The sequence below is a fragment of the Triturus cristatus genome, chromosome 7, assembly GCF_964204655.1.
Source record: "Triturus cristatus chromosome 7, aTriCri1.1, whole genome shotgun sequence".
NCBI classification, from domain to species: domain Eukaryota; kingdom Metazoa; phylum Chordata; class Amphibia; order Caudata; family Salamandridae; genus Triturus; species Triturus cristatus.
The window spans coordinates 831384223-831404222 of NC_140590.1; the positions used below are offsets into that span (position 1 = coordinate 831384223).

The 20000-nt window shown below is 43.8% G+C and overlaps 1 protein-coding gene across 2 annotated transcripts in view; it reads right to left on the reverse strand.

Annotated features, from left to right (window-relative positions):
* Window positions 1–20000, reverse strand: part of DELE1 (DAP3 binding cell death enhancer 1) — a 59654-nt gene that overhangs the window by 34146 nt on the left and 5508 nt on the right. For both annotated transcript variants that reach the window (XM_085617764.1, XM_085617762.1), the window contains exons 2-3: window positions 15718–15838; window positions 2246–2360 (exon numbers count right to left, since the gene is read on the reverse strand). In XM_085617764.1, the coding sequence (XP_085473890.1) occupies window positions 2246–2360; window positions 15718–15838 (236 nt within the window). The remainder of the gene's footprint in view (window positions 1–2245; window positions 2361–15717; window positions 15839–20000) is intronic.

The window sequence follows — 20000 nt, forward strand, 5'->3', positions numbered from 1 at the left end:
ACAAACCTGCCTGTTGAAACTCAGGCAACGCTGCAAGTTAGAAAGCAAACTGCAGCTTAGTTTTGGCCTGGTCTTGCATGTTCAGCTCCATCAGGAATTCCTATAGTATGAATGTGACCCTGAACACAAAGGCCACATTTCTCACGCAACAAGCGTTATGAAATTTACTCGAGAAGCATATAGTCAAGCAGCTTGAACTTAGCAATCAATTCAGCTGACGTAAAATGTGTTGTTTGGAAATAATGTGTTATTTGGAAATCCTAAACTGCGTGCTACCTGCTGCAAGTAACATCACAAAATCCAATACCTGCTTTAATCTTTATATGCAAACAGGCAAGACAGAGGGGCTGGTCCATGTAAAGGCAAAGAGGCTCCCAATAAATCCACAGTTTACTGCAGCTCTCCCATGCTTGGTTTGCACAAGTGAACATCGCCATCAGGTTGCAGGGAACTTTGGTGAACTATACATAGCTTACAGCGTTGCTCAATGCATAATTTAAAAGTTTCTAACAAGGTAACTGCAATGCAGACACTACCACGATAGCATTAGCAATGTACTGCGTCAATGCAAACCCAATTTTGACACCAATTATGCATCCTGAATAACTATCTTTCTATGTTCAATGTATTTTCTGAAAGCCAAAGAAGCTTGTTGAGTTCATCAAAGATCACTATAAGGTATAAGCCTCTCTACAGGCAAATACATTTAAAGAGTTCTTACATAGTCCTTTATCGCCGTTTGTCCCCAGCTGCTTTCTGGCAACTATAAACAGAAGAATTTGCAACCAACTTGCAAGAGTGCAGCAGTCTCTTTCTTGAAGTTCTTTTGTGGTTAACTGCAACCCGAGGGCTGTGTACCAAGAGCGATATACCCTTGTAAAAGGTGAGGAGTGCTAATCTTCAGGAAAGTACAACTAATTGGGTAGTAAGTGGTTCCGTACCATATTACCACTAAAAGTGACATGGAGAATCGCATGCGGGTCAGCTCTGAGAATTTGTAAAATTGTGGAACTACGAGGACCAGACCCTCAGAGGTGCAGACACCTATGCAATTAAATGTAACACAGGTGTTTTTGAAGGGTAGAACCAGACATCTCTTGGAAGCACAGCACGTGCCTAATCTGGCCTAGTCAGGATGCAATAAAAAATGCAAATTAAGTTACATTCATGCAGAAATACAGATCTATGGATGACTTGCATTAGGGCAGCATTCTCTTTTTCTTAAAATAACTACTCGCAAACCAAAGGCCAACTCTTTGCAGATCAGGTGGTGGCAGGCGTTAAAAGTTAGGATAAAGAAACCCCACACTGCCCCAAATTCACATGTAGAATGGAGATCAGGGAGTGTCCTTAGACCTTTCTGCCTTGTATTGGTGGAGGACCAAATCATCTCTACCTACTGCCATATGTAAGATCCTAAAAATGCAACCTCCAAAAGACAACCAGTATTAATCTGTCTAACCAATAGCATTGGACATTTGAGCTAAATCATAGGGTGAGAAATAGGTGCGAGCGAAAGATACAGGGTGAACTGATTCAACAGTAATTAAACTTGATGTGCTTTCATTCCTTTGGTACATTTTTATTCTAACAACTATTTGCAGCATTACAAAAATTGCATGCAGGTTACGGAGTTCATATACAGTTGGGCATCTTCAAAATACTCTTTTATTCCCATTACTCTTAGCACAAGGTTACACACATCAGACAGGCACTCTACATGCAGTCATGGGTTTTCTGCTTAGCTACTCTGCTCTACGAGACAGACCATACTGACTGCAACAAATAGAACAGACACTCATTAGGTTTACAGCTTTAGAAGGATTTCCTTGAAAGGGTGCCATTAATGAATTCAAGTATTATAATAAAAGCAGGGCATGCTTTTTGACTATATCTCTGCACACTTTGACTATTTTATTTCAGCTAGTTATGATTTTGGGGTTCAAGCAATATTTACTTTTTGTTTCTGTGTACAATTCTTGATTCAGTAATTCTGAAGAAAAGTCGAAAGAGGAAATATTTTCTGTCAGGCCAGAATTCAACCAAAGGGGAGAAACCTTAATATTATTCAGGTGTCTGGAATTGTGCCTCTTCCAAGCCTGGTATTTTGTTTGCTTTAAGTACGAGACGCAACCTGGTTCAACAGTGCTAAAAGGAAGGGCGCTATCAATGGCACAGAAGACATTTTAATGGAAAATCCCAAACCACCTAAAAATAGAGTACTGTAAATGAGATCACCCCTTACCCAGCCAATAGCGTCCAGAGCACAGTACTGCGGTAGCTGCCTGCAGAAAGGGCGAAATGTCTTCTCTCGTCCTCGGCCACTTCCATTCTGTCCATTTTCAGAGTTAGAGTGGAAGCTAAATAAAAATAGAGGATTCGAAACGCATTCAATGAGGGCATATATGTTCATAGTTCAATGAGGTTATATAACTCTACAAGTGAAGGCTGCCTCCTATTCACAAAACGGAGCACACTTGGGGTGTCCTTCAACCCTCCAACGCAAAGACCAAGACATTAAAAAGACGGAGCATGGCTTTTGGGTACAATGGATGAAAACCACATTTATGGAGAAAAACAGAGGCAGAGCAGCACAGCGCAGCATTTTCGAGCTGGACAGTGGCGTTTCTTCTCAATAGTCCTTGGATATGTCTCACTGTCCAAGTTTCCTTTTTTCTGGAATATAGGTCTCCCCGTCTCATGCCCTGCTCATGTTTTGCCTGGCCACAAAGTGTGCGAGTCTTCTGTTTCCCAGCATCAATGCCCTCGTCTCCTTTGTCTATCCCATCCGAAACGCATGTCTGCATCTACCTGGCCCTGTGATCCATGTCTCAAAGGGCAGTTCTTCTCATGCAGGTGGGTGGGGGGTGTCCCTGTACTGTGGCTGCGTCTTCGTTCTTTACCTTGTTTCTCTCTGCCCTAAGTGCCTCCTGTCCCGTCCCACCATGTCTCCCTGTCACCACTCGTCTTCCTTCAGCCCAAATCTCTTCACCTCCAATATCTGTCTCCATCTCATGTCTATATCTCCTATTTCCTGGCGGTTCCATCTCTCTGCCTGTTTCTACATATTTCTATGTCTGATTTGTCCTGCCCCCTTGCTGTGTCACACTATCCAAGTATCTGTTTCTCGTTACAATGTTTGTTCGTCCCTGTCTCTGTACTACTTGTTGTTATGTATGTACCTCCAGGTTTCCACATTTGTGTCTCTTAGTCTCTGTCTTCTGTGCAGTCGCGTCCAAGTCTGCGCTTTCCTATCACCAAATACTTGCTGTCCCATTCCAAAAGCTGAGTTTCCCATGTTGTCCCTTCCTGGCCTCCTTTCCACGTCGCCCCTCTGTGCTGATGTATTCTCGGAGTACTGGGTTGCCTGCCCATGTCCAGGCGCTCTTCCTCTCCCTTATCCTGTGTCTACTTCTGTCTTACATCCCTGGTGTCTCCATGTCCCCATGCTCCAGGGACCTTGCCCCCAAGAACACCGTCAACCACCAAACTGCTGACATGGAATATGTTTTCCAGGAGTTCAGATGTCCAACCAGAGTGTTCGGACTCTGTTGTGGTATACCTTCCTCAGTGTGTAGGTTGTGTATTAAACATGAGATTTCAGTGCCTCCTAGTCTCAGTTTCATCCTGACTGATGTTTTGGGTTGGGTAAGAAATGGAGTCAGTGGGCATCTTTTGCTGGAGGTTTGCAGTGTACTGGGCATTGGCAGCAGTCACTCGTCCTCGATGGGTAATGGATTTATTATCTGGATTTTGTGCAATCGTTTGGTGGCTGTTTGCGCCTGGCCAATGTGCTTGAATGTGAATTACTTATGTTCATGTCATGCGGATGTCAACTTGTATCTCTGATAAACGGTGCCCTAAGGATGGTGGGCGTTCATTTGTTTGTTATGCCAAATAGTCACCAGGAGGTCAGATTGTGAATAGAAGTATCACCCATCAGTTGTCAGTCCCCTGATTTGATGTCGGTTTGGGGTGGGTAGTACAAGCCTGAATGCATTGAAGCAGAAGGTTTAGGAGTAAGTTGTGTTCTTGTTAGCTTGGCTAAAAATGTTTAAGTCCACTTGGTCAGTGGGATGAGGAGAGAATGAAAACACTTCGGTCCTGGATTGGTATGATGGCTCATATGGTAGTGTTAGAGTGCCTCTTTGAGGAAAGTCTCTCCTCTGCTGGGTGAGTGTTAACTTTTCAGCACTTTTCTTGCTGTTATTTTGGCTTGGAGCGGGTGCCCAATCTGATTGGCCAGGTTACTGAGATAAAGATTTCAGGCAGATTGCAACATATGAGTATTTCGATCTTATCAGTATTTAGAGGACTTTTACTAGTATGTATTGAAGTAGATCTGGAGCGTCAGTGGCAGTCTGTTTCAAGTAAAAAGTATTTGACGAGTAATCTGAAGAGTTTAAAGAAGGTAAGGCCCCCGGAGGGGAATCAATGAAATTACTGGTGATTTATGCATTGAAACGAGGGGACTATGCCAGGCTTTACGAGACTCCACATGTGATCTGGAGTGTCTGAGTATTAAGAAGCCAGGTACATGGTTTGTAAGCTATCAAACAGGAAATAGATCACCCAGGCAAGGGTGTTGTCCTCAATTCCCAGGTTCTCGCTCCTGCTAGTAGAGTGCATATATTTTTAGACAGTCAAAGGAAGAGGGCTGAATTGCTGTATCATTATTATTCTTGGCAAGATGCAAGACATCGCACATTAATTTTAAGAGATTATATATCCCATATTGGCTAGTTTGAAGACTATACGAGAGTTAAATTTTTTTGTGGGTTTAGGGTGAGAAAGTTCTCAGACATACCGGATTGAATACTGAGTAGGACAGATTTTTTTTTGCCATCCGCAGTGGTACTTTCCGTAGGACTATGTAAATGTGGCATGCGTAGCACAACTCGCCCCTTGCAGAGGTAGGTCTGGTCAGCTGTTATGAACGGGCAGTTCGTGAGCCAAATGTATTTACTTACCTGTAAATATAAATCATTCTTCTTTGAATATATAGCACAGATTGAACAGTGAGTTCGAGATGGCTGTAGGTGTTAGGAGGGATTTGTCGGGGGAGGGCGGGCAGGTTTGGGATAGGTCTCTAGTATAAACAATTTCGTTCTTGAACAGTGATTTAAGCAGCGCACTTTTAGATTGTTCACACACCAAACTGGACAAGAGCTCTCTGTTGAGCGACAGTACCGAGACACACAAGTTAAGGAAGGGGACTCTAGCTTCTCTGGGGCACCGTCAAGGGGAATCACACTATAGTAATCAAGTGTTTTAGATCACACTGAGATGAGCGATGGGATGCGCTTAGGATGAGTGAATGAATGAGTGTGGGAGTCCAGTGCAGAGGTCTGCCGGATGTTCTGTAGAGCAATGGCGGTTAGTAGCATGTGCATTTAGCGCATTCTTGGTCTCAAGTGAACACATAGCAATCAAAAGGCTACTTCCAAATAGTGTTGCTTTTATTTACTTCCAGTAACAAGCATTTGCAATGCAATAGGTCTCGCATTTGTGAGAGTTTGAGCTATTGGCATTGAAAATGACAATGCCTTTTATGTATGTGTTTTAAAACTTGCAAGCTGTGCGTAAACACGCACTTTTCTACATAGTCGTTGCTTAGGAGAAGCAAGGCTGGCAGTAACTGCGCCTCTTTTACTGCCAGACTTGCTTGTCATAAGCAAGGACTACAAGTACAAAGTGCTTATTTACGCACCGCTTTCAGGTTTTCAAAGCACATAAATAAAAGGTATTGTCATTTACAATGCCAGTAGCTCAAACTCTCGCAAAGGCGAGACCTATTGCATTGCAAATGTTCTTCTTTTAATTCATAACCAAGGCCTTCTACTAATGGGAATCGATGACAAGAAGCAGACACAGAAGCTGAGCTCCAAAATAGTTAATTGTGCAGCAGTTCAGTAGGCTAATGCACATGCTACACAGCCTGCACAATACCAGACACTAAAATAATGAAGTAACATAGGATACACAAAAACAATATGGAGCCTCTAAGATCATGATGATCTTGCCCAATCTACCTTGTTTGGAGACAAGATGACTTAGTTCTGAGAGTTTCTTGTCCTTAAAACCGGTGCTCCAGAGCTCTTGTTAGAAAGGAGTAGTCAAGACTCTAAGGCGATTGAGAGCATCCAGGTTGGACCATTTCTAAAAGATATTGGAATTCAGGATTGGTAGAAGATTACTGGCGTTGGCAGAACCTATCATGAGCATCTTAGTGCTGAAACGAGATCTCTTGGACGCAGAAAAGAACATTGCTCTTTGACTAGCCTCCCTTTTGATGGCAAATACAATAGATTTTGCAATCAGTTTAATTCAGCAGGAATGTCTTTTCTGTGCGCATCAGGAACAGACTAACAATATAGCTTCTGAGACTGTTTTGCAGACGCTCTTTCTCAGAGCTGAGGGCCTAGTTGTATGCACTTGTAGATCAGTGGTGTGACGCAAATTACCACCACACCCCCACCCTCCCAGCAGAATGGGAGGAGAGTGTCCTGAGTCTCCTAGATATGCATTGGCCTCCCGCTGCATAGGGGACTCCCTGGAGGGCTAGGGGAACCAATGCTCCGCAGGGGCTGCAGGGGTGTGAGTTACGCCCCTGGCTTACACATGAAGTTGACATACTGAGAGCGTATAAACCTTCGCGTTGGCTTAAATTATTAAAGGGGAAATGGGTGGGTGTTATTAGGAATAAAAATGTATCCTGTCTACCAAAGAGATCTGCTATGCTAAAGTAATCGGCCAGGATCCCTGTGTCCAAATCCAACGTGTTATGCTATCCTGATGAGTTGCACACAGTTTGTTTCCAGTCATGGCACTGTTGAATATCTAATGCAGCATTCGTGCTTCACAGTATAAAAATATGGCATGTTTGTGTTTGAATTGTGAATTCCCTAGTTCAAAATAATTACACTGTTCCATTCCTAGATTACACAGTTGAGGCGCGTTCAACAGTCTCCATTCCCGCTTGAGAAATTGTGCATAGGGTGTATGCCCGACGAATATTTTACATTTTTTAGGTTCAAGTGAAAACAGTGAACGCAAATTGTAATGGGGGGGGGGCACTGTCACTGAATAAATGCTCCTGCTGGGATGAGGCGCACCTCTTCCAAAACGTGCCTGGCACGAGTGCTGCACCCATCCACTCTCGTTGGCACGTTCGTGGTAAGTGTGAGTGAAGTGCAGAAGCCGTGAAAGCTACCAGCGTGCAGGTCTCTCGAAGCCTTTATGTTCGACGCCTCGCGCCCGTCCCCAAGCTTAGATCCGCTTATGATAAGCTTGCAACGATTTTCCAAGCATACAAGCAAGATAACAAACATAAAAACAACTACACCCGTCTTGTGGCGAATGTGGGAGAGGCAGGACGTGTGACTTTCTTGTGGCCGGTAGAGTGCTGATCGGCTATTCCCTTACATCCTGAGGGTGTTCGAGCCTCTCTCGAGGACAGCTCACCACAGATGTATGGTGCATGGTTTGAAAAAAGTCACTGCCCTTAGTGACGACTTTATTCGCGCTGTTTTGCTCCAGTATTTAAAATTCACTCATAGGCTTTACTTCACTTCTCACTGCTTCACATTGGCATCGTTAACTTCTTTTCACAATGAGCGCATTGACGTGGCTGCACCGCCCGTGCTTCGGTTTCTCAGAATGTGAACTCTGTGCACCAAGGCAGGTTCTTTCCCCCCCTAATTAAAGTCCTGTCCCGGGCACCCGCTTGGTTCTTACCTTATACCTGGGAAGTACGAGCACGCGCCTGATACTTACATTATATCTGGTAAGTAAAGCCTGGGTCGGGCACACGATGTATTGTTACTTTATGCCTGAGAATAAAGTAGTGACTTTGGCATGCGCCGGGTCCTTTTCTTATACCTGGGAAGCAAAGTCCAGGCTGGAGCACGAGCTGCATTCTTACATTATAGTAATGATAGTAATGTAATGTCGTAGCTCGAGTACGCTCTGGAATCATGTTACTTTATAGGTGAGAAGTAAAGTACAGGCTCGCGCACGCCCTGGGTTCTTATCTTATACCTGGCAAGTCTCAGCTTGGGTACGCGCTCAATGCTCACAGTATCCCCGCGCGATATTTACATTCATTGAACGCCCACGCTGGCACAGCAATGAACAAGTAAAGAAAACAAATGTTTAGCTGCTGCAGAAACGTTTTCTTTCAAACGATAACTTTAACTGTCAAGCCTTTCTCGCTGAGCACGGTGGCTGGCAAAGCCAAACAGTCGCTGAATCATTCCTGGCTGACTTGAAATTCATTCAATGGAGTTGAAAGGTTGTGGAAGTGTCGAACGTTATGGAAAGTGAGGGAAAGCTGTTTAGGAGCTATGGCGTTTCAGTTCTTCAAGGATCTACTATTGAATATCGAAAGTAACAACATCCCGGTAGACGAATATTGAATACAGGATATAACAAGAGGCACTGAAGCTGACGAGGAGGGAGTGGGAGGAGGGAGTGGGAGGGGGGAGTGGGGGCGGGCGAAGTGGTGCGGGCCGCAGTTGTAAAAGGCAGGGAGAGGGTGAGATTGAGGAAGGGAAAGATAGGGATCAAAGGAAAAAACAAGGGGGTGGCAAATGGTGTGCACTTTGATGTCCTCAGTGGCCGCGCGGCTCACTGAGGACATCAAAGCAAGTGATCAGGCAGTGCTTTTCAGGCTGCCAAATGGTGCGCGCGCCCAGGGCACATGCACTGTATTTGGAGGCCTGAAAAGCCACTGTTTGCACTTCCAAAACTCGCTTACTATAAGTCTCGCCAGAGCAGCGCTAAAGCGCTGTCTCAGACGAGACCTAAAAACCAGGACGAATATCTGGACCATCTCTCAGCCGCAGTGGAGGTTCCCAGCAAGTGATATGTGAGCCTGTAGCTCAGACATGAAGCAGAACCGGCAAATATTGTATATCGGATAATTACATATTCATTATTTAACAGCTTTATACCGCGACGAACATCGTAAGGTATGAGAGCGCATAAAGAACAGCGGTGAGGCAAAAGTCATGAGAATAACACACTACCGCTAATTAGATGATCAATGGATCAATCATAGAGCTGGAAATAGCTACAATCTAGCGAGTTAGAGAGAAGGAGGAAGAGGGCAATGAGAACTCGAACAAAGAGCAGAGTGGGAGATAATGGCGAGGAGGGTGAAAAAAAAAAAAAGGAGTGTGATAAAAGTGGATGAGAATAAAGTGAGGACGAGAGAGCAGAACAACAAGACAGAGGGGGAGAGGGAAGGAGGTGAGCTAGAACAGAACAACGAGAGGGTAGGATGGTGGCTGAGGAAACAAGAGTGGAAAATGGACGAAAAGGAGAAAGTGAGCTGGGGACTAAACAGGAAGCATAGGGGGGTGCAAGGACATATTAGTGCGAGATCTTGAAACGAGGAGGAGGCTGTGCTGTAACACAAATGTATAGTGGGGGGCCTGCGCCTCCCATATCTCATGGATATTCATAGGCCTTAGTGGGTGTTGAGCCTCCTGCGCCACAGGGGTCTATGTTATGTCACTGGGAGGGGTAGGAACAGGAGTAGAGGAAGAATTGGAGGGGAGTAAGAGCAGAGGAGAAAGTGAAAAGAGGACGGGGGGGGAGGGGTACGTGGAAAGTAGAGAAAGAAGGCAAGCAATATTTAGAGGTAGAAGGGAGGGAGCAGACCCAGAGGAGGGAAAGGTTGGTAGAGGAGGAGAGTGAGTGCCGAGGAGCGAGAACAAACAGCTGGAGAGAAAACAGAGGGAAAGAGCGGGAAGTAGATACAGGATGAGAAAGGTGTGATGGTAGGGAGGTTACAACCACTCCGCCATCGGAGGAAGTTCGTGTAGACGCCAACCCTGAGACGAATCTCGTGCTGAACGCCGATCTACTTGACCACCGTGGGCCTTCTTAGGCACCAATCCTGACCTCCACGGTGGATTGGCGAGGAAAGAGAGAGAAAAAAAGTGTTTCCCCTATCTACTATATCTACTGAAGAGAATCCATACATGCAGTCCGTATCCTGGAAACTGATTATCTTTTTCCTCCGATTTATATTGATACAATGCAAGCTCCTTTTACCTTCCCTGAAGTATACTACATATACTGTGGAACTACTGGAACCAGATCGCCCTAAAAAAAAGAACACGACCTTTAGGTGTGTTTGTCCCACACTATTTGCTTATCTTCGCCCTGATGAAGGTGTAGCCCCGGCTGGGGCTTGACACCGAAACGTGCGTTGGCGTTTTTTAGATCACTGGGTAGCAGAAACGTCACTACCCATATCTTGTGAATGTCAACCACCAAACTGCTATTTAATCACCTTATGGCAGCTCTACGATTCCAATTTGTTTTTATCTATGTGAACCAAATCTGTATATTATATGCTGTGGTGAAAATGATGAGGTCATTGTGGAATGTGTGTTAGTATGATTGCGGTTTGTGAATGAGATGTGTGGGACAGAGTTGTTACATTCTTGTGAATTCTGAAAAGTTATTTTACTAAATCAATTAAACAATCTTGATCACACTAGAAAATCAATAGGATTGAGTGTGATTCAAAGACATTGTTGTTTATCTGAAGTTTGTCCTGGTCTGCCTACGGTGTGTGGTTACCCATCCCCGGACCCTTTACAGGGCCTTCTTGAATTATTTTGGCAGGTAGTTCTTTCTTTTTGGTTTTTGATGGTAGGGAGGTTACAACAGGAGTAGGGGAGAAAAAGGAGAATCAGAAAGAGTGGAAAAAAAGAGACAACTATAGAATGGCTGAAAAACAAAATGGAAGTAAAGAGGCGCCATGCGGGAGAGGAAGTGGAAAGCAAAAGATTGTTTGCAGAAGCAGGCTATTGAAATTACAAGAAGATTACAAGAGATAGGTACAGTCTAAATGAATGTGCATTTAGGTGCTTGCAGAAAGACATTGGCATGACTTTCATTCTAGAGTTTGCCAAGAGATATGTTCAAAGAAGAGAAACTGCTCCTGAGAAGGACTGATGTTGAGTGTGCAGAGTAGTGAAACAGGGTGGTTTGAGAAGTTCTGGAGCCATCCGACAGTTTGAGGAGGCTGAAAAGGTAGGGTAGGGAGACAACATGGACAAACAGCCTAGCATGAACTTTATTCTAGCTTTAATAGAGAGCCAATGGAGCTCGGTGAGGATAGCAGTGAAATGGATGAATTTATTGGTTGATGACACAATTCTGTCCGAAGCATACATGACAGTTTTCAGAGGCAGGAGAGCGGGTTAAGGGATGACTGCAACAACAGCTTTGCCAACAAGCATTGGTATGGCCAATAGTTCTCGCTTTTGGGACCTTATAAGTATTTAGTTATGCAGCACAATATCCTTGGTGCAACAACATCAACTGTTGCATGGTTTAACACTTAAAAGGTCCCAAAGGCGAGACCTATTGGCTATGCTCGGTGACTCAATTATGTGGTGTCCTTCTGAATTGTGTGGCATGATGTGGAATTCTATGGCGTGGAATGGATGTATGTGGCGTGTAGTGTAATTGTGTTGAGTTGAATTATGTGGTTTAGTGTTGAATTATGTGGTGTGGATTGATGGATTAATAAATGAAAGTTTGGATGATGAGAGTGAAAGAGTTGCTGGATGAATGGGCGAAAGGCTGGATGGATGGACGTGTTGAATGGGTTGATAAATGGATGATAGATGGATGGATGAGTGAGAGAAAGGATGGGTGTAAGGATGGATGAGTGAAAGAATGAATGAGTAAAAGGGAGGACAGATGGATGGCTGGATGAAAGGGTGGACAGGTGGATGAGTGGATGGATGGAAGGCTGAGTGAAAGGGTGGATGGATGAGTGAAAGGTAAATGGATGGATGGATAGATGTGTGAGTGAAATGGTGGATTGCGGGTGATTTAAAAGATGAATGGATACATGCATGGATGAATGAGTAAAAGGATTGATGTAATGATGCATCTAATCACAGGCATTTACAAATGCAGTTTAGCACATTAAAGCCAGACAATTTGCCAAAAAAGGATTGGTTTCTTATTGGTTGCATATACAAGAAAAAATAAATGAATATGATCCTGTGATGACAGAGTGTACTTTTCACTGGCAAAATAGTCCCTCGAGCATTTTAATGGAATCCCTTTAAAGAAAATGGAATGATACACCTGAGGACCATTAATCACTACAGGTATCTTGACATTTTTATTGTTGCCTGGAAATTGTTAGAAGCAAGGGATGAGGCAGCATGTTGCACAATATAAACAACAATTGTAGTACTCACCTTTTAAAGCTGTTAGCTTTGCAAGTGCGCTTTTGTATTGGCATTAGAAAATAAATTAAATACAAATTGGCACTGGTAAGTCACAACATAGGATCATGTATGCGCACACCTGGGTGGCCATTCCACAATGCTATGTATTAATAAAAAAGCATTGCAAAATTGTTGACCTTCTGTGCATGTGTGTGTGTCTGCTGCGTGATTGTAGAGAGAGGCAGACAGAATTAAGAAATCGAGTGCCAGGCATATCCCGCCTAAAGCGCCTAGAAACGACTGCAGGGGGTACATCAAGTACCAGCCCTGCTGCTCACACTCTATTATCAAGGCGCAATTGGTAGCATTCCCTCTGGTTCTGTCACTAAAATGGGAATAAGGAGTCCAACCTAAACACATTATTTCTGAGACGGGTCAACAGTTGTGTGCTAAATGTCACAATGTGGTATTTTATTGCAGAGTACTTTGTGTGAGGCGCAGACTGCAGCACAACAGAGTGTGCCTGAAAATAAATTTAACGGACTAGTTCGGATTTTACGGACACAGACGCCGTACCGAGGACTACCTATAACAAGATATATCAGACGTCTCCGTTTGATTTCACGAGATGTAATCGAAGTAACTGCAAGCAAGAAAAGCGCCTAGGAGGAAACCACTAGCTGAATAAGATGCCACCCAAAGCTAGATGCATGAGACCTGTGAAGGGGGGGTGATATATCGGAGTGGGAACGGATGTTACTTAGCGTGATTTCATGTTTCTTTTTCTTATGCTTTTTGTTCTCTTCTCCGTACTAACTATTGCATTTGTGCTTCTGTAATTGGCAGATAAACGCTGAAGTACTTCTTGCATTCCTACGGATGCAGGCGAGAGTATGTGCAAACTTGATTTATTAAAATAAAAAAACAGTTACATTTTAACAATTAAGTGACCCACTATAATATCAGCGGAAAATAGGTTAAAAGGGCCTCGCCAAAATCTTTTATCTGACCCCACCCATCCAAAAAGCCTTTAACAGCCCACCTTATATCCAATAAATAATAAGTAGTAAAATACAAGAGACAGAGAGAATAAGAGAAAACAAAGAAACAGCATTTTGTTTTAATTTACAATTTGTTTTATTCTGATAAGAGGTAAGATTTTAAAGGGGCCGATGCAATAAAATTACCATGCAGGGGTATACCACTTATCAGTTATGGCTAGAACGTCGTAAGGCCTTGCATGGCACATTTAGTTTTCCTGTTTACGTTAAGTTGTGTTGACACGAGCTAACAAATCCGTTTAAAACCAGCTCGTGTTCTATATAAGCTGCCAAGGGCTCCTGAAGCATGAAATGCAATCGAGCAACTGGCGGGACTCAGGAGGCAATCCGCTTTCCAAACATTTGCAGAGATGTGGAAATGATGTTTTGTTTGACAGCTGTTTGCATGTCAGAGAAGCGTGTGGTTGAACTTCCAGTCTTCAAATGACCACCCACTGTGGAGTCAAAGATTTACATAAGTGCTATCTTTAGTGGTTCGGGAAACAGGAGATGGGTTGAAATTGTCTGGGGTGAGTCAACAAAAAGAAAACAAGCAAGCGCTAAAAGGCAAAACTGACGAAAACAGAGGGGGAGGAGGGAGATGCGAGTAGAGCCAAAAAAAAAAACCAAGAAGGGCGGGGGGAGAAAGGAGGGGTGAGTGCAAGCCGAGGTGACAAGAAGGGCTGACTAAGAGGGAGAAGGAGTGAGAGCAGAGAGAGGGGGTGGAGGGGCATGGTTCTGGCGCTGTAAGGCTGTAAGGCTTAATGAGCCATTACAAAAGCCAGATGGCCTGTGCACATTCACGCGCACGCAAGGTTCAGGCCAGCAAATGCCTCTCTCGTAGCACTTTAAAAACCCACTTAATAAAGATCTTGCTTGAGCTAGCGCATGCGCTAGCTCAGGCGAGACCTAAAAACCACCTTGAAAGAATGAGAGCATGGGTCACTGATTGTAGAAGAGACGATGACATAAGCAACGTGGGAGAGCCTGTTGATGTGAGGGATCATTGCTAGGGATGAGTCTAGGGCAATACCAAGACTTAAGACTGCAGTCGGTCGATCCAAGCATTTTCAGACTTTTCAAGGTCCTTTTGCAGCCTCAAAAGAAAGTGTTAAATCTGGTTTCCTGTCAATTGGAGCACCAAGTGCAATCGCTTATTTCTCCCTGAAAACATATATGAAGAAAGGAGTCATAAAAGCCCTCCTAAATTATTGCTTCATTCAGAGAACCTATCAAGAAAGTGACTGAGAAGGTTAATGTGCAAGCAGTCTGGGGAGGCAATATTATAACTACGCTGAGGATAACAGTTTAGGTTTTCGAATCGTTAATTTAAAGCAAGCTCTCCATCTCTGTTTTGGATTTTATTTGGGCAAGCTTGATGATTTTGAAAAGAATATATGTTTGTAGTCTATTTGTTTTTGTTGTTACGAGTGCATGTCAAAGGAGCAGGGGGGCAGGCTCAGTGGGAACCAATAAGCAGTACAGAGTTGTATCCAGCAGGCATTGATTTGGGTGATCACAATAAGAAAAGGAGATTCCTCTAGATGCGGGGGGCTCAAAAACGTTCCACCTTGTAGAGGCAGACAGAATTAACCTCGCTTACAGTGAGGGACGGATGGGGGACAAAGAATTCTACTAGCAAAGGTGGAGGGAAGGGGGATAGAGTGGGGTCAGGAGGAGTAAAGTGGGAGCAGAAGAGGGATTCTACTGGTATTGGGGGAATAGGAGGATAGAGAATTCTGCTAAACTCAACTCAAACTTGAACGTTTGGAAATAATGTGTGTTATGATCTATTTGTTTTTGATGGTGCATACTAGTAGGGTTGGGAGAGGGGAGTTTCAGAGGGAACAGAAATTCTGATTGAGGGGTGGGGGTTGAGGTAACCAGCTAGCTATACAGAGGTACACCGGTAGGCATAGAAGTGGATGAGCACAATAAGATTGGGAGCTCTGAGAAGGTTCGACCTCAAGGGACCATGGCAGAATTCGCCCTGCTTAGGGTAAGGAACAGAGGGCAATGGATTCTCCTAGCAAAGGGGGGAGGGTGAATGAGGACAAGAAGAGGTACTTCTGTGCGAGAGCGAAATTCTATCTGTGTGAGGAAGTAACGGGGAAGGAATTCTGCTAGTAAGGGGACTTTTTCGAAATTAACTTAGCAGTATTGCAGTAGATCAATTAGTTATACATTTTTTGTAAAACAAACATTTTTCCACTAAATATCATGGGTCTTCTAAGCCTCGGTCTATTCCTTAGACTGCAGAAAGACAGCCTATTCTCACCTTGCACCTGTGAGTTAAAGTGGTAAATGCAGCATATAACTAAAGACAAAAAATTAAAATCAAAAATATATGGCATCACAGAGCACAAAACTAACTGGGTGACAATATCTGCCAAACCTTTGGCGAGAAAGATTACGCCCAGCCTCCTGACATTTGCAAAACTAAATGTGGAAGTGTCTCCCTACTGTACCTTTTGATGCTCAAGCTCGACCCTGTAGGAAGTAATCCAGAAGAGTTTAGGACGTCAACTTCGGTGTGAGGTGCCGCATGCAGAGAGCTTGAGACGTTCGCCGAATGGAAACGATGTAGAGCTGAAACGGGAGCAAACAGACATTTCAGAAAATTGTTCACAACAATTCACTAAAACCACTTTAGAGCATTTGACACAGGTGAAAATCCTGCTATATTTTTGTCTCTTTATGAAGCCACGTTATGCACTTCAACATAGCCCAATGAGCCATGCTTAGAGCTATACGCTAAATGCACATCTTAACAGGCAGTCAGTGAAGTGTAGCTGCCATCAACCTACATTTCACTGGTTGCCTGTTAAGAACAGCATTCTGTTCAAAACTGTGCATCGTCATTAACAAAATGGTTTCATTAATCTTCATTCGTGCTCCTAGTACTTCACTCCGGCATAGCTTATTCACTCATCATGGTTATTCCATGTGTACATCACTCTACGACAGGAGGTCGGTACTCTGTGCTACAGCCTTTTGGGATATGCGTCCTCACGCTGCCTTTACATCAAAAAACATATGTAGTTTAGGAAACAACTGAACACATTCCTCTTTACAAGCTCGATTTCACCATTGGAATCTTGTGCCGTGATAACTATGGTAATAAGATTAATGAATCGCTCAATGGATTAACAGGGCACCAGTTCCTAACCAGGTTGTTCAGTAAGCTGTAAAACGGCAGGCATTCCTATCTGTACGATCAATTTTTTTTCTATTGTCATTTGTTTCTGGTGATTTTTATTTTGCCAAAATCTACGTTTGGTGATTTCTAATTTGCCACCATGTATTCTACTTATTAGGTCTCGCCGAGGCAGCATATATGCTGACTCTTCGAGACATGCTGTATCTACAATGTGAGCTTTGAGCACGTCCCACCTTTTTGATTAGATCCTATTACTGACCTTCGTAAATGCCTGCTTTTGTTTGGTAAATATGCTTAATAGTCCCTCCTTTTGGTCTTTTGTAACCTCCCATGAGGACTGCCTCTGTTACATGTATCATTTCACTTGTCCCATTATATCAACTGCTAAAGGAACTTTTTTCTTCGTGGCCTAAGAGTAGTTCACACAAGAGGGCGCTATGTGTTTTTACTCCTCTGAGCTTTTGTGTAAACGGGCCGTAATTCTTATCTCATCGAATTTGCTGTTCATACGAAGACTGAGATCAAATGTCAGATGTGGTTCCCCCAAGGGCGCGCGTTTACTTTTCTTTATCTACATCTGACCCAGACCTCTTCCTCCTTCCCACACACGGTAGCGATCTGCTGCCTGCTTGGGCTGACCTGTGCTTTGTGGGTGGGGCATGACGGGAGCCACATTTGTTTTTGAAACTATTCAGGCTGAGTCGTGCACTCTGTTTTTTAAGTATTCTGTGCAGTCTGGAGAGGAGCTCTGGGCTCCTACAGCACATGCCTCAGCCCCAGTGTTATGCATCATCCTGTGGGCAAGGGAAGCCTCTCTGATGTGCTGTGAATAAAATGGGCTCATTAGGAACTGACCATTTAGCAGTGCAGGACATTAAATCTCTGTAGCACTTAAATACCACTGCTTAATCAAATATCTCTGGTGCCTGGTTACGCAGAGTACAGCCGCTTTTCTGCAGCAGGTAAAGACATTACAGGAACAACAAGGCTTTTCAAGTGCTACTCTCAAATCACTGCTGTTTCTAGGGTGTGTTGCTGTAATAGGATTCTATGCATTTTGAAGTTTACAGTCTGTGTAACTTTTACTACTGTAAAATCCTTAGCTAGGTATATATTGCTGTCAGCGGCAAAGGTCCAGAATTTGAATTTGCTAATCTAATATGCATGGGCAGCTTGGAAACAGAAAAATAACTGTAAAGCTCCCTCGCGCGTGGTGCAATATTGCCCCCAATTGACAAATATTCAAGCAGTGCATCGAACAAAATTGGCATTTGAGTGCAATTGTTTTCCAATAATACTGGCTAAGCAGTATCCGTTTGATGCATCTTCTTGACAAAATACATATTTTATACAAGAAACATGTGGCTGCTTTTCAGTCACTCTCTAAATACATCCCCTTAGACTTGTGCTCTTTTATTGTCCTGATGTCTAATGTATTTGCGAAATAAAACGCAGCACAGCAGAAGCAGTAATTTTATGTGATGCAAACTTTTTTTTGATTCCATGAAGGCCTGCGAGGTTTTTGTTTCCCTCCCACTGTCCTTTTGAATGGATTAAGCTGTAAGGGAGGCCCGAACTGTTCTCTCTGAATAAGTATTTTATTTTTTGGGAAGGCCACTTAGGCACTCATCTGGAACAGGAAAAGCTTAGGGGGGTGGGCGGCAATTGTGTGTCAGGCGACAAATTATGATTTTTAGGTCTCGGCTAGACAGCGCACATCCCTGCAACCAAAAGGCAATGACTGATGTAACAGTATATTACGTTTTTATGGGTTCCGAAGCAAAAATGCGCTTCAACACCCTATCAGAGTTAACAAGCGCTACATAAATGCAAACCTTTTTCCCTCTTCTATCCTTCCGCTATCCTTCACAATCCAAATAATTTACAAATATCCACCACTCAAATTACTTTCATATTTCACTATACTAATTCACCACTAATACTTTATGGGTTCCGGAGTAGCGCGCTACTCGCCAAAAAAGTGCTTCGATGCCTCGTCAGGGGTAGTATGCGCTATATAAAAGCAATTACAATACATTTGTAAATCGGCCATCGGGGCAAAGCCAACCGGTCTCGGTCATCCAAGAGCTATTGGGGTTGCCTATGTTAATGCATTTATGTATGGCTCTGGGGATGTTTTTATTGATATACGCAAATGCACCAACATTGCCACCCTCTATATAGAACTTTGGTTGTTTTCAGCTGATTTTATGCTACACAAACTCCATTACATACAGGCATATATGCATTTTGACGAGTGGAGGTTAATTATTCTCTGATTTAGAAAGAGCAGGAATTCAAGCAACGTGCAAGTTGAAACTCACTCAAACTCATTGCCCTTTCAATATGAAAGCACAGTTTTTAACACACCGCACTGATATAACCCGATTCTATCCAGTTGCAATTCCAACAAAATGAATTCAAACTGTTACCAAAGAAACAGACAGGGAACTTGGCCTGCTATGTCCCTAAAGTAAGTCCCACTCACTTGGTTTCTCCTACTTTAAGTTCTCCTCAGGTTACTTGCAGGTCATGTTTAGCAGAGAAGCACATAATATATCTATTTAGAGTAGCTAGATGCTGACATCAAGCTATCCTGGCTGAAGAGGGGTGAAACCCCGAAACCGGTCCTAGAATGCTTGTTTCCAGTCCAGGAAGGACCTGGCTTGGCAGTTCGGGCAGGACTGTTCCCATGAGGCACAGGGTCAAGACTGATTTGCATATGGCTAGGTTCAAACTGGAATGGCATGGTGAGCAAAAAAACGATGGATTTAGGCCCAGATCTCTGTACTGGGGTGAATGTATGACATTGTTCTGCATTCTGTCACTCAACTGTTGTTTAGGTCTCGCCTGACCCAGCGCATGCGCTGGTCTGGCGAGACTTATTGAGAGGGCTCCAAAAAAGTGCTACCAGGCCAGCCTAGAGATACAGTGCATGTGCGCGGGCAAGCGCGCGCCGCGTTTTACCGCAATTACTTTCACTTTCGGCCGCACGGCCGCTTTGATGTTTGATCGTGATCGGATCGCGATCACTTTCACTTTCGCGGCCGCACAGCCGCTTTGCATAGCCAATAGGTCTCGCTTTTGGGACCTTATAAGTATTTAGTTACGCAACTGTTGCATGGCTAAACACTTATAAGGTCCCAAAGGCGAGACCTATTGGCTATGCCAATGCTTGTTTTGCATTTGACATCAATGCTGCAGCATAGTGATTTTTTTACGGACTAGGACTCTCGTGGTTCTAGGGCGGACTCTGAACAGAACTACATCATATTCTGGGAGGTGTTAGGGTGTAGTAAATGTTGAGTATGAGATAATGTGCAGTGTGTGAGTGTATGCTGAGGAATAAAGAAGTATTTGTCTGCAGCTCCTGTGTGGCGTGTTTCACTTGCATGCTCCAGGGCTGGAGAAGACGTTACATCTGGCAACGAGTAGGGAATACTTGCCCCGAAGAAAACAAGGCTGCTTTCTCAAAGAGTTTGCAACAGTACAGCAAACTGCTGGTGTATGCTACGTGTGCCTCGAATCGGTGCAAAGCAGTCTGCAACTAGTACATGTGGAGTCAAAGCCCTCCTCCAGCCCATACACGGC